We start from the raw sequence: 16325 nt of genomic DNA, 5'->3' as shown, positions 1-16325 counted from the left end.
GCAAGCTCATTCCTGGTACTTGTCTCCTAAAACAGTTATTATGGTTTAAGCTGATTCACGACTTGATTTGCAAACTAAATCAGATATTTTAGAAACTTTGCTTCAGCATAAAGTGCCTGGAACTGAACTTTTAAATTTTGAAAAGCCAATGGTTGTTTTTCTTAATGATAACACATAATTGAAAGATTTAATTTCAGTAAAAAGTTGGTTTATTTTTATAAAACTGGATTTAGTTAGTAAGATTAAAATTTGGTTATATACCACGCATACTAAAGGCAACTTAAAGTATCTTTAATTCTACAATAACTATGCTTTTTTATTAAAAACTTAAGTGTCACAAATGATTGTGCAGAAAAAAATATCTGAATAATGCAGCAATTTGTTGGCTCATCTCAAAATGAAGAACAACAACAAAATTTCCTATAAGTAATCAGACATTATTATATTAGTAAATTGATATCTACAAATATTTCCCAGAAAGAATTAAGCCATCTTTAATAAATATACATTAAAATATTAGGAAAATGTATTTATGCAGTTGTTTTATTTTATATACCATTGTTTTTGAAATAGTAAGGTAAAAAACTGGTAAAAATGTGTTATTGGCATTATGATCCAAGTTTTACATTAAGATCTACCTCTTAGACTTTTGAGCTAAAAATCTTTTATGAACTTTTAAGTAAAATAAAATCATTTTTAAAATAAAATCTGAGTTTTACCAAATTCAGGTCCAATTGGTTTATTGTTGATGGTAGTCATAGCTGAAGCATTTTTGCAAAATATAGAAAAAAGAGCCCTTAATATAGCCTTTGTTAATTCATTCCAACCAATAACTTACAAAAGATATGTAGGCGATACCAATGCTCGCTTCGATTTGAAAGAAAAACAAAAACTGTTTCTTAAAACTTTAAATGAACAAAATCCCTCCATAAAATATACCGTTGAACTTGAAAACGGAAGAAAACAATTTAACTTTTTAGATATATCTATTACAAATAAAATGAACGAATTTTATGAATTTCAAATACACCGTATGGATGGGACAACCAATGTTCAAATAAAACCAAACTATAACATCAACCCAAGCATAATCACTGGCGTCTGCTCTCAAAAACACCTCTCACAAGAAATTGATTTCCTCCTAGATACATTTATAGAAAATGACTATAGCAAAAGTAATCTTATTAAAATAACCAAAAACTATTTAGACTGTGTTTCAAAAAATACTAAACAATTAGATAAGCAGTTTGTTAAACTACCTTGCATACCTATTATTGGCCCTAAATTCTGAAGAGAATTTAGAAAACAAAACATCAGAGTTATATTTACTTTACCTCCCAATTTAAATAACATACTATGCAACAACAAAACAAATTACTACCAAACTTGAATCCAGGTGTTTACAAGCTTAAATGCTAATGCGGAAGTATATATATTGGTGAGACCAAAAAGAAAATCCTTTCAAGAAGTGCAGAACACCAAAGAACCTGTAAAAATCAAAAATGGTAGAAGTTAGGAGCCACAGAACTTTCTAGAACATGCCATGTTACTTCTGATTGGCTGAACCCTAAAACCTTGGCAGTCATTCCAGAATACAGAATAAGAAAAGTTAGTGAATCCCTGGAGATAAATAAAGCAAGAATTCAACACAAGATAGGTAATGGGCAAACTGTTCTAAATAGAGATGACGGGGATAATGTGAAAACAAAAACTTGGGGCCAATTTTGATAAAAATTTAACTGACGTCACTATTATATTATTTGATTGGTTTTTATATTTTACGCTTTTTAATGTCTCCTTTTTAAACGGTTTGTTTTATGTTATTTTGTAACATTTTATTACCTGATGATGCTGACCACAATAAGTCAGTGAAATATCGCTAATATATTATTATATCAAAATATATTTAAAAAATATGCCTTTTTTATCAAAACCAATTTATATATTTATAAACATATCGTATAACAAGAAATGACTTTTAAGGATATATATATATATAATATATATCTTTAAAAGTAAATAAAGAACAAATTTTTGCTGGATAACCACAAATCAAAAGTTTAGATTTTTCTAATGCATTTTTCTCTTGTACAGAAATATTTTTCCACAAGAAAAAATCACATATTTTACCTGATGATTGAATTTAGCATGAAACTTATAGTTGTAAAAAATATGTAGTTTTATTTATAATAAATATTTATATATATATATAAATATATATATATATAAATATATATATATATATATATATACATATATATATATATATATATATATATATATATATATATATATATATATATATATATATATATATATATATATATATATATATATATATATATATATATATATATAAATATAAATATAACAAAACCCAATTTACATGGCTCATCATAAAAAGCACCCCTGCTTTTTATGATGAGCCAAAGTGCTTATACAAAAAACTAATAATTTATTGTATAAAAATCCCAAAGAATTATTAAACAAAAAAAGAGACCTAATATCCAAGTGTTGCCATATAAAAAAAATTTTGCTGGATAACCTCAAACCAAAACATTAGGTTTTTCTAACACATTTTTCTCTTGTACAGAATTTTTTTTTTCACAAGAAAAAATCACATTTTTTACCTGATGATTGCATTTAGCATGAAAACTTATAGTTGTAAAAAGTATGTGGTTTTATTGATCAAAAATATATAAATACAGCTAAATAATAATTATTTTAGTTTACTTTAACTCATCGAACACTCTCCTGAAGATATATGCAAGCACAAATACGTGTATTTATGTATATGTATATATATATATATATATATATATATATATATATATATATATATATATATATATATATATATATATATATATATATATACACATACATACACAGTAGCGTCCAAAAGTAATTGGACAAACACCTTTTTGGTTATACTTAACCCTAACCCTAACCAACTGTTGATTGCAGAATGTTTATATCTATTGAAATTTGTAGCACAGTCGTTATTGAACAATCAACTTTTACACTGCCACACCTAAATATTTGTTTAAATTATTTGTCTAAATTGTAAATTATTGATCATTGAATGTTTTTATAAAAATCTGCTTTCAGAAAAAGAAGTTAAAATAGTCCAAGTTATATCAACGTTGTTATAATTTAGTTTGTCCAATCACTTTTGAGCCAATCATTTCCATTCTTTTAGCAAAATTTTGAGTAATTACTCTCAAAAGAGACTTTTTGTTTTGTTTTTCATAATTGTAGTATAATTTAACACACGCAAAATTTCATTTAAAAATGTTAACTTAATGAGAAAATATAACAAGAAAGGTGTTTGTCCAATTACTTTTGAACGCTACTGTATATATATATATATATATATATATATATATATATATATATATATATATATATATATATATATATATATATATATATATATATATTAGGGTGACAAATAAATGCATTGAAAAAACAAATTTTTTCATTGAATTTATTTTTCAACCTTTTATTTAGTTCCATTTAATGAAAAAATGACATTAAAAATTTTGGATACGATCTGTTGATGTTTAGGGGTTGCTCAACCCAGTATTTTATGTTTGCAGGGTTGCTCGAACCCTTAATTTTCATATTTTATCATTTATCTCTTCTAATTTACTAATTATGTTGAAAATGTTATCAATACTTTATCATTTGTTAATCTTATGAGTCATTATGCATAACATACATTATTTTTTCAGAAAATTATTAGGTGAAAAATAAAAGCAGTTGGCTGACATTCAGACCATCCAGTGTAATTTTTCATCATCCAGTTAAGTTATTGCATTAGTATTGCATTACTGCTAAAATTATTGCATCATCCTGAAATTACAAATGAAATCATTGTCTTGAATTAAAACACATTATTAGAAAGATATTTTCAAAGTTGATTTAAAATAAATGGAGCATAGAAATCAAAATGAAGTATAGTGTAATGGTCAGCTGTAATCACAGCACACAAATTGCCATCCAAAATACAAGTCTTTAAAACTTTTTTTTTTTTAAATAACAACAATATAAAAAAAAGTGCAGGTGGTGACAGACTAGGTTCTAGATTTTTGGCAAAGAGTTAGAACTCTAACAAAGCATTATTATGTTAGCAGATGTTAAAAACTTGTTGAGAAATACGGAAAGCTGAAAAAGAATAAAGGCCAAAAAACAGAAACTCAGCAATGAAATAAAGAAATTTTTTCTCAAGAAATTGAAGAACTATTTATTAATGCTCATAAAGGTGTTTCAAAATTAATCACAAAAAAGACAAGACATTTCTTATACTACAAAACAAAGGAATAACAAGCTATATGAATTCAGTTGATTGTGAATTATACAAACAAAAACAGCGAATTTTAGACAGAAAAAAACGCAAACAAAAAAAGAAAAACAAAAGAAGAGAAGAAGGAACACGTTCAACAGTCACAGACTTAGTTTTAACAGAATCAGACTCCTCTCAGGGTACTGATAATGAAGTAAATGACTTTGTTTGATTGATTTTTATTCCGTCATGAGCAAAGAAACTGAAATTAAAACTAAAAAAGGGTTAAGAAACAGAAAAAAAGCAAGTGATTACTCCAGCATTTTGTTCAGCTCTTGAGTGTTTGAAAATTCCCAATCATTCTGGATTCTTGGTTTTGCCTACAATTTTTCAAGGGTTAGGTATTGAACATTTGTCATGTCAACATCATATAAATCTCTTTGATGTGCACCAGAGGTTAAGTTGTTTTAACAATTTTGTAATCAGTTTTTCTGAATCATGGGTTTTAACTGATGCAGATCTCAAAGTTTGCTTGTTTTTGAGCATCAAATCTTGCAATCAATTTTTGAGTCACTTCCTGATGATAAATTTTCTTCAAATTTTGCATACATACTCTTGCTTGATGACAATACAATATTCAATAATTAGTTTTGTAATAAGTCATTTAATTAGTTCATTTTAATTAAGTTCATTTTAATTAAGTTCATTTTTTATATGGAAAAAAGAATAGTAATTTTAAAAATAAGTATATTGATTGTTTTCCTACTTATACGCGCATTTAGCTTATTCGGATAAGGCATTGACTTCGTAAACAGAATGTTTAAGGTTCGAGACCCGCCTCTTTTTTTTGTTTTTTTTACACCGCATACAGCTGAATGTTAATAAAATAAAATAGTAATATCATAAAAAATTTATTGTAAAATTTGTGTTTTAATAACATATAAAAGCATTGGGTTTTAAAAATTTGTTTTTTAATTTCACTTGTTTATCCAAATATCTTTGTATTAGATGGCTTATAATTTTTTATCCAAATATCTTTGTATTAGATGGCTTACAATTTTTCTTTCGATTAGTACTTAAACCAACTGTTTTGGTACCCTTGTAAGACATAACAAGGTCTGTCAACCTAGTTGCAAGGGGATTTGCACACATTCTATCTGGCAATTATGGTTGAAATTCCATATTTCTTAATTTAAAGTATCTTTTTCGCATTATTCTACAACCCAAAAAGTGCTTTAATTTCAATGTCAATACATTTATTTCCAGATATTGAAGTAAATAACTCTTTGTAATCAATATTTCTACATCTACCATGAACCCTCAATCAAAACATGAATGAAAAGTATATTTTCAGCTACGTTTTTTTTAAAAATTTGTTTAAATGAATTTTTCATACTACTTTTGGCTGAACTCTTATATACAATAATTACATTTTTGTTAAGTTACTTTTGGCTGAGCTTTTATAGACAATCATTATATTTTTGTTAAGTTTTTTTTTTTGCTGAAATTTTATAGACAATCATTACTTTTTTGTTAAGTTACTTTTGGCTGAACTTTTTTTTTTTAAATTAATTGTGATTCACTCACAAAAAAGCTGCAAGCAACCACTATTAAGTTAGAAGTTCCTAGAAAAAAAAAAGAATAAAGTGATAGAGCAAGGAAACGGTTGACAGAAGACTTAAAAAGTTGAATGTTGTATGAGTCAGGAAAGCATAAAGGTAGGAAAGAGTTCTGAAGAGGGAAAAAAAACTAGACATGAATGAGACTTTGCTGAATGACAAATCAAGCAAGATTGAGTTTTAGTTGATGGAACTAGAGATGATAGCTCCTTTGAGCAGTATTTTGATAGTATTTGTAGAAAAGAGAAAGAGATGCAACTTTTTGATAATGGGAAAGAAGATCAAGTTTAGCGGAAAGAGCGGGATAAAAAGAATGTCTAACAATGAGTTAACCTGTCTAATTAATTAAATGGAATGGAAGAAAGAGTATGGCCATAAGATTCAAGAGTCGAATTTGAAGAAAAGTTCTTTGTAAATAGTTCTGCCTTTTCCAACCTATTTTTTAAAATCACAATCAGAGCAAAGAAGATATGATATTATGACAAAATGTCAACAGTATTTTGATTAAAGAGGCAAACAAGATGTTTCACAGATTTTAGTGACATTGCTATGAAACTCTATCTGTTTATCAAGTAAAAAAGTAAAAATATATTTTACCACTATAATATTTCAAACACAAGTAAATATGCACACAAAAAAAAAAAAATCCTGAAATTTTTTTTTCAATAGTTTAGGAATTTTCATGACTTTTTTAGTTTTCAAAAAAGCATTGATTAGCATGTTGACATATTGCTATATTCTAATAACATTATCTTATTAGAATAAATTAAAGCATTAGTCAGCAGTTCTTATGATTATTTTATTATGACAGGTGTACTTATGATTATTTCATTATTTGTTATTTAAAAGATTATTACATCGAGATTATCTTTAATTTAAATCAAAACTGTTTTGATTGTGGTTGAATGTTAGCTTCAATTGATTTAAAACAGTGATCAAATGAAATTCTGTTTCAGTTTTAGTTTTGGCTAGAAATACAAACTGATACAGAAATATAATTGCTTTTATAAATTCAGGTTTAAATACTTTTATGAATTTAGTAGAAAACAAAATTTTATTTTCTATCAAATTCATAAAAGTAAAGTACTAAATTCATAAAATCATTTGATTAAAATTTTGCTTTTTTTTACCAAAAACAAAACTTTAATCAAACGATTTTTAATTCTTATTTAATTTAGAAAATTTGTTTTTTTGGCAAAATTCACAAGATATTTTACCATTTCAAAACGAATTTTAAACCCATACTTCAACAATTATTTAATTTTTTAGTTAGCAAATAGTGAACATTCGTCGGCTTTTAAAAAAAATTAAAATCATAAACAAACTAATCATTGCAGCGCGCACAATATTTGGATAAAAAGCTACTGAAATTTTGATGTTTGTTTTGGTAAAATATTTACTAAAATGTCCGTTTTGAAATTGGAATTGTATACCCAAAATTTTGGTTTTAGCATACTTCCTGTTTGGTTGACCACTAATTTAAAGTAATTTCTACAGATTTAATGAAATTTCTTATTGTTACATTTAAAAATGAGTAAAATTTACAACAAAGCCTTAGAAAATTATAAAAGAGTTTAATATTGATTTTCAAACAAAAATAAAGAGAAAATACTTTTGTTGATGTAAAACACTGTAAATCTGAATCAGATAAATGTAGTTCCCTAAAATAAAAAATAATTGATCCACTATATCAAATTTCTAAGAAATAAAATAAACTAGTGAGATGCTACATAATTTCGTGGAACTAAAAGTCAAAAACTGCAAGTAAATGCAATAAAAACAATAACAAGTGAAATACTCTATAATCAAATATAATTCCTTAAAATAAAATGAAGAAAATCAAGTAAAACACTATGAAATCAAAATTGATTATTCAGAATCAGAGAAAAAAAATGTCCCTCAAATCAGATTAAAAAAAAAAAGATTACTTTACTCAAACCAAAATTATATGAAAACAATGCTTACTAGTTCCTGTGTTTTTTTTTAAACAAAAAAAGGAAAAAAAAAATTAAGAAAATAATTTGGTAAGTATGCTGTTGTACTTCTACTTAAAAAATTTAACTTACGAACTATCCCTACAGCTTATACCAAAAAACTTAACTATAATATAACTTATGTTTCATCCCTAGCATCTACTACAAAAAATTGAACTTACGGACCATCCCTAGCAGCTTCTACTAACAAAGCAATTGAGCCAATCATTTTCTCTAATGCATTTGGATAAAACTTATCCTCAGGAAACATTGACAATATATCTTCATCTTCTAAATCTAGTTCTTCCTCTTCTTCAGCTATTGATTCTGACTGTATAAAAATATTAAATAACTAAAATGTTAAATTCTATAACAAAAATATCTAAAAACACTAATATAGGGTTGTCCATAAAGTATATATTCTCATAGGGGGAAGAGAGAGGGCCTTCAAATAGCATACAAAACTGTAATGCGTTGTTTTTCTAATTTATCACAACTAACAAGTGTTTGTTATTATCTAAATGTTTTTAAACAACTTTTTTTTAAATAAATTAAAAATAAAACCATGACAGTTCCTATTAGTTGACAGATGAGGTGGGGGTGGAGAGAGAAGTGTGCATGCACTTAAAAATAAGAAAAGAAATAGAATGTAATTGTCAACCATAATTTGCCAGGTAATCAATTAAAAAATTAACTATTTTTCTAAAAATCCTGGTTTGCAAAAAAAAAGAGTGTATACATAAGGGAGGAGATAGTGCCACCTTATGCACACACATTCTACCCCTCATAGCATTGGCCTTGAATAACACATGTGTGTATTTCAGACACCCCTCTTTCAAGATTACTTATTTCATATGAGACTTTTTACAAACTTACAAAAGGAAGGTGCCTGAAATGAAGCTTATTAAGTTAAACTGTCATTGAATCCTAATAAAGCTTATCAATTAAAACTGTCAACGTATAATGGTCAAGCAGTCAACCAACATGTCGAAAAACCTATGCCTGCAATTCAAACACAATATTTATTAGAAACTCCTAGGAATAAAGTAGCTAAATATTTATTTGAGTGAAAATTAAACAATTTTTAAACTTTTGACTCATTTACCTTAGAAAAAAGTTTCTCTATTCATTTAGTAATAATTTACAAGATAAAATAAGTTTTTAATAAAAGCAAATATAGATAAACACAACTTTTTTTTAAATAAAGTTCTTACAGGTTCATTTGCTTTTAGACAACTATAAAATTGAACCAACATTGTTATGGCATCTATTTGCAGTAAAAATGAACACTAAAAAAGTATTAGAATAAGTTGTATATAGCGTTTCTTTTTTAAATAAAATTAAAATATCATGCATACCTAGCCTTGTATGAAACATCATTGATGAGACTGTACTGAAATAGCTATCTACAGGGCCTTCAGTACTAACATCAACTGAGGGTTGGGGCAAGTATAGGTATGAGGAACTTTTAATATGACTAAAATAGTTTTTTTATAAATATTCTTCTTTTTTTTTTTTTCAAATTATTTTTCTGTAAAAACTCTTCTTTAGTTGACATTCTATAACACAAAATATACTAAAACAGTACTAATATAAATCAGAGAGAGAGAAAGTATTTTATGCAAGGCTAAGTACGCAAAGATAAATGTGTAGGTGAGTAAGTGTGTGTGTGTGTGTGTTTGTGTGTATGTGCATGTGTGTAGTTATTAAATAAAATATAAAAGTTAAAATCGTTTTGTTATTACTTAGTTCATTCTTGTTTTTTTTAAAGATCATCACTTCTAACAAGGCTGCAAGCAACCACTATTAGAGTTGGAAGTTAATGGAAGAGAAGTGATGAAGATTATAAAGCAAAATAACAATTAACAAACAACTTAAAGATTGGAAATTATATGAATCAGGAAAACAAGATAAAAGGAGTGAATTCCAAATAACTGATGTTGGAGGAAAAAAAACTAAACAAAAATAAATTTTTGGAGCACATAAGAACAGTCACAATAAAAAGGATGAGACTTCATTCAATGACAAGTAATACAAGAAATGAAGTTTAGTAGATGGCACAAGAAAAGGTTGGTTGCAAGAGCAAGTCCAAATTTCAATGCATTACAATGCGTTTTTGAACCTTGTCTAAAATAGAAAAGGCATCATTAGAAGATCCGCTCCAAGGCAACAGAACTTCAAACAAGGACAGATTTGAAATTTATAAAGATAAAGAGTAGAATCCGGAATAAGAAAGTGGCAAGCATGATAAAGAAGTACAACCTTAGCAGATGCTAATTTTTCAAAAGTAAGAGTTAATCCTAAAAGACAAAGGGTAGATGACTCATAGAGTACATTACCATTCATAAATATAGGAAGATCTAGATTATTGCTATAACAATTAGCTGAAAAAAATTGAGTTTTATCTGAGTTAAAGTTCAGCCACTGAGAGCTCCATTCTGTAGCAGAAGTGAGATCTTTTTTAAACTCAAATGCTCCCTCCAAGCAATCAGAGAGTGTTGACTTCTTATCAAGAGAAGAATAAATAGTATTATCATCAGCAAACAATGCCATCTTAGATCATCTGAGAATTTATGGGAGATCCCTAATGTAAATCAAAAAAAGGATTGGGCCTAGGTATTTTTGAGGAACCCCAGAAGTTATAGGAAATGTAGAAAAAGGCTGTCCATCGAGGACAACTTTTATATTACGATCGGTAAGGAAGGATTCAACAATCTTAAAGATATTACCAGATACACCGTAAGAAGAAATCTTATGGAGAAGATTAGCATGCCAAACTTCATCAGAGGCATTAGAAATGTCAAGAGCAATAGCCCTATAATAGCCATGCACAATAATGCACAATAAAAGCTATCAGTTATTACTGTTAACAAATCAGCAGTAGAACAAAAAGATTGAAACCCATATTGATGATCAGAAAGTAAGTTATTAGATTCAAGAATAGAGATTAAGTGTTTTTTAATTAAAGACTTGAAAACCTTGCTTATGATAGAAAGAAGACTAATGGAACGGTAGTTAGACGAGTCAGATCGCTCTCCAGAATTTTTAAAAATAGGGATAACAAATATCCTTTCCAGCAGACTGGAAAACAAGACTCTGATAAGCACTTGTTAAATAGTTTTGAAAGTATAGATGAAAGCTCTGGATAACTGGTATATTGTCCGGACCACAAACTGTAGAAGGCGATAGATATGGAAGATATTGAAATAGTATTTTGACAATAGATATGGAAGAAATGATTACAATTGAAAATTGCAGCAGCACAATGAGAGGCAAATCATGCATAAGAGTGAGGCTTGACTTGAAATTGTTGAAGGGAAATAAAAAAATTCCATGTTAGCCTGAATTCAAGAAGTTACATAAGAAGTACATTTGTCAGTAGGAAGACAAAAAATTTCTATCCAAAGCCCATCACGAAAATTAAGGAATGAGTCCCACGAAGATTAAGGAATAAATAATTTCGATTGTCTGGAAAGCAAGTTGGAAAGTTGACTATTTGTGTTGGAAATTGAGAAAGGCAAAATTTGTGCACCTTAACGCCTGCAGTAAGTCACTGACACTAGAGCCAAGCCACCACCAACGATGATATTGGCTGAAGAATAAAGAGAGAGGGTTTGGTCAATTTGATCAGAAATAACATCAAAAAGAGTGCAGTCTTGAGATGAAGGAGAGCAATATAAAACAAAGAGAAAGGTATAAAGTAAAGTCGTGCTAAACAAAAACACATTAAAAAATAGTCTGAGGATTCAAAGCTAGTTTCCAGACAAATAGGTGAATTCTTAGGAATGTAAATGCCCAGGCCAAGCATGTGACTATTGGAGTCTTTACAAAATAAAGAAAAATAACCATCAATACTAAGATCACAAGATGAGACAGCTGAACTCAAATTAGTTTCACAGAGAGCAAGTAGATCTGGAGAACTTTGCAAGAGATAGAACTCAACAGAAAAAAAGTTACTTCGAAGATATTATTAGATCAAATATTAGTGAATGATCAAATTAGAGAACTTGGTGATGACGATGGTTTTTTGTATTTTATAGTTTTTGATACTAGTCATTTTTTTAAATGGTTAAAGAACTTGACTCAAGGCACAGATATTACACAGTATACTATTTATTAGCTCAAGCAAATGCCTCATAACTATTAATAAACTCTAAGCTGTAACAAAGAGCTCTGAATGCCTTGACAAAGCACACTAAAAATATGAACAAGGACACCATCCATGTGTAACATGGCACTGTTAATACTCTGATACTTTAGAGCTGTTGATGAAATCATCTTCTCTGAGAGCTACTACAGATTTCAGGAAACCTGACTACCAGCCAGCCTCAGAACCATAAAACAGAGTTTTAAAGCTGGTCAACAGATAGAATCTGTTTACCTTTTAAGTCTTTGCCTTGGAGGCCTTCTTTAAGACAGTAGCCAGATGCATTTAATGTCTGCCTTGAATAAGTATTTTTAGTGAGACACCATCTAAAAAATTTTTAATAACTTTAAAAAAGCATTAAACTAAGTAATAACAAAACAAAAAGATGTTTAAGATATTTGACATGATAATAAAAATTTTTCTTCGTATAGTTTTACTAAATACGAAGAAATTTTTTTTTTAGTAATGTCAAACATCTTAAACATTTTTTTATTAATTTCAAGTATTTTAAACATCTTATAATGACAAATATCTTAAACATCCTTGTCAAGAACATTTATTTATTCAACCAACCAATTTATTTGTTCATCTTTTTTTAACATAATGTTTAATAATTCTAACATAATGTTCAATAATTTTAACATAATGTTCAATAATTTTAACATGTTCAATATTTTTAACATAATGTTCAATTTAAAATAAAAACATAAAAACTATAATAATAGGGAGGTTATTTTTTAATATTTATTATAATTTATTATTTATATTTATAATTTATTTTAATATTTATTTAAAGTTATTTATAAAATGCTATCATTAGAAGCCATTTAACGCATAATATCATACATTAAATGGCTTCTAATGAATGCATTTTATAAAATAGTTTAAAAATATGTCTTAGCTTACAAATGGTTGTTGGAATTATAATTATAAATTTAGTATTAAAAAAAATCAAAAAATTTCTCTGAAATTCGAACAAAATGAAGATATTTTAACAGAACTTTTATTTCAAAATAAAAGTTCTGTTAAAATATCTTCATGATATTATCAAATATTCTGTAAAATAAATCAGGTATTCTAAAAATTAAAAAAAATCCTCTCTATAAAAAAAATAGATTTTTTATAAAAACAATTATTAAAATAAATTTTTTTATAGTAAATAAAACCTCTTCATGACCAAAGGATAGAAATTGATACATAAAGTGGAATAGTTCAGCTAGATTTTTACAATAACCACGTGGAATATCTTCAAGCTGAAAATTTAACCAAATGCATAAAATAAATTATTAATAAAATATAATTGCAAGTAAAAATTATAAAGAGATCAGAGATATAGAGAAGAATGCTTCTAGATACATCATATAAAGAGATATAAATAAAGAAGAATGATTTTAGATAAAAATTACATCAGAGAGAGTGTTCTATCAGAGATACAAATAGATATGAGAAAACCTTTTTATTATTGTTATGTAAAATACTTTTTGCAGGATAAGTATTCATATAAAATGAATGCAATAAAAGTTTTTAAACTTTTTCTTGGTAGTGAACATTTTTACATTCTCATCCATATAAATATAAACATACAAAAGTTATTAAAATATACATATAGACAAATATATTTATACAAATTATACACTATTTATACAAATGTATATTAGCAATAAATTACTTAGATTTTTACAAATCTATCAAGTTAATAAGATCTAGATAGAGAAATAAACATGATATTTTGATGCACACAATTTTTAATAAACATTAAGAAAATATACTTACTAGTATCAAAATAGCTTTGATAAATCTTGTGATTGGTGAACAAGAGCCAATATCGTCCTCATCGGATATTCTGAAAATATAATAATTTTTTGAGAAGGTAAAGTATAAAGTGTTGGTTTCTACATTTTCTTAGTATAAAAGAACACGTCATAAAGTATTGCCAATATTTTTTTAGCTAGCATAATCACATAGGATTTTAAAATTTTTGCTTTTTTAAGTATATTTAATATTTTGAGTAAATTAAGATATTCTCTCGTTTAGGTGTGCTAACTCTGATATTTTTTTGCATTGTTCTGTTAAATGATCAAAAGCAATTTTTCTTGAAGTTCAACTCTTGAAAATCAGATTAACATGTGCTTTTGCATTTATTACAATTATTGATTGAGATTGACATTTGTGGGTAAATTACTATTTATTGGGTAGATTCACACAATTGAGTTTAAGCTGGTGGAAGTTGTAAACAGATTGAACAGAAATAGATTAAGTGGCTTTTGGTAGTTGAAATATTTTGGCAATTTTTGAAACTTTATTTATCTTATTTCTTCTTTTGTTTATTTTTCAGAAATAAGTTTTGAAATACCCCAATAAGTTATAGAGGTGTGAAACATTTAAATAAGTTATAGAGGTGTGAAACATTTAAATAAGTTATAGAGGTGTGAAACATTTAAATAGGTTATAGAGGTGTGAAACATTTAAATAAGTTATAGAGGTGTGAAACATTTAAATAAGTTATAGAGGTGTGAAACATTTAAATAGGTTATAGAGGTGTGAAACATTTAAATAAGTTATAGAGGTGTGAAACATTTAAATAAGTTATAGAGGTGTGAAACATTTAAAGAGTTTCAATTGTAAAATAAGCATTTTAGGAATTTTAAAATTGCTGCAGTATATGTATATAGTAGTGAGTTAGTGTTTTGTTAAAAGTTTGGTACCAAACCGTTTTATATGGCATTAGACTCCAACAGTTAATGGTTAAAGAATACGATAAATAAATCAAGAGCAACCTGGTATCTAACATGTGTGCTGTGCACATCAAGTACTAACACATGGGTACCAGGAATATTTTTTTAGGTACTGGAATAAACATTTCAGTCAGGCATCAAATGAATTGTTTGCCTAAAATTGTATATACTGTGATTTTTTGTGCCAACTACACATCAATTTACTAATGTATAGATGCTTTGCTTTAGAATTCATAAACAGCCCAAAACCATCAGGCCCATCAAGATTAAACTTCTTATTGTCTGAAAAATCACCTGGTATTGAAAACAAAAATATTCAGCTATTTAGACATCTTTCGTATTCATGAGAATTTAATCTAAAATTTCTTACTTGTTCCCAGTCGCATGCCATGTTTTCGTGTGCGAATTCTATCCGTTTCTGTTTGTGAACGGGCTTCAAATTTGGTGCTTTATTCATTTTTGATTGTACAATGTCTTTAAGAACTTTCCTAATCATCTCCTTGCAAACATTTAAATCCAAATCTGACTTGATTGTTTTCAAACTTGTTGATGAATTTGATGCAAGTCGAACAATTCTGCATTTTTCACGGCCTGAAACCTTAGATTTCTATGGTTTGCTTCTTGATTGTTGCATAATCTGTTGGATTTTTCAAGAAATTACGGATAATGTGATCTGATCTCTTCAATCTTCTAGCAATTTCTTGATTTGGAACTTTTACTTATACTTATATCAAAGTACCATTACTTATTCAAAAGTACCATTAGAACAATTTTATTACCATTGTAACACGGTAAATTCTACATGTGTCTTTAGAAAATGATCGCAGTGTATACGTATACAGTGGGGTGCAAAAAAAAAGCCACACTCAATTTTTTGATAAAAAAAACATTAAAAAATGTCTTAAACTTATATAATAAAAGTAATTCAGGACAATTTTTAAAGAAATGTATATAATATTATTGTACATTACATGTAATGAAAAGAAATTAGGATTTGTAAAGTATTTTTTAGCTATATTAGTTCTAAATTGACCATGCGCATCTAGAAGGCATACTATCTACAAGTCTTTTCAATAAGTCATTTGGTAAAGCATTCCAGCCAGCAAAAAGAATTTGGAACAGTTCATCTTCATTTGTTGCCCAACGATCTTGCAATTTTCTATTCAATATAGACCAAAGATTTTCTATTGGATTTAAATCAGGAGATTGTGCTGGCCAAGACATAACTGGTATTAATTTTGATTATAGATATCTTTTCTTCAATAGTGCTGTATGTTTGGGATCGTTATCTTGTTGAAAGATGTAGTCATTATTAGGGAAAAGTTCTTCTGTACTTGGTCCAAGTTGATAAACTAAGATTTTGTGGTACAAATGCTGGTCCATGGTACCCTCCACCCGGTAAAGCTTTCCAACTTTGTGCACTAAAACAACTCCAAACCATAACCTTTTTGTCATGTTTAATGGTTGCCTTGTATGTTTGCGGGTTGAACTTTTCCCCCATTAATTTCCAGCAGTGAGAATGACTATTATGGAGCAACACAAAAGAAGACTCATTACTCCAAA

The 16325-nt window shown here is 27.5% G+C and overlaps 1 protein-coding gene across 1 annotated transcript in view; it reads right to left on the bottom strand.

The window, feature by feature from the left end:
• The window catches only part of LOC100198859 (ubiquitin carboxyl-terminal hydrolase 34), a 195646-nt gene that overhangs the window by 58805 nt on the left and 120516 nt on the right, over positions 1-16325 (bottom strand). The window contains exons 35-39 of the mRNA XM_065805242.1: positions 13801-13870; positions 13194-13280; positions 9095-9169; positions 8063-8211; positions 7520-7568 (exon numbers count right to left, since the gene is read on the bottom strand). Of these exons, the coding sequence (XP_065661314.1) occupies positions 7520-7568; positions 8063-8211; positions 9095-9169; positions 13194-13280; positions 13801-13870 (430 nt within the window). The remainder of the gene's footprint in view (positions 1-7519; positions 7569-8062; positions 8212-9094; positions 9170-13193; positions 13281-13800; positions 13871-16325) is intronic.

The sequence above is a fragment of the Hydra vulgaris genome, chromosome 09 (assembly GCF_038396675.1).
Source record: "Hydra vulgaris chromosome 09, alternate assembly HydraT2T_AEP".
Lineage (NCBI taxonomy): Eukaryota > Metazoa > Cnidaria > Hydrozoa > Anthoathecata > Hydridae > Hydra > Hydra vulgaris.
This window is presented reverse-complemented; position numbering and strand designations above follow the sequence as displayed.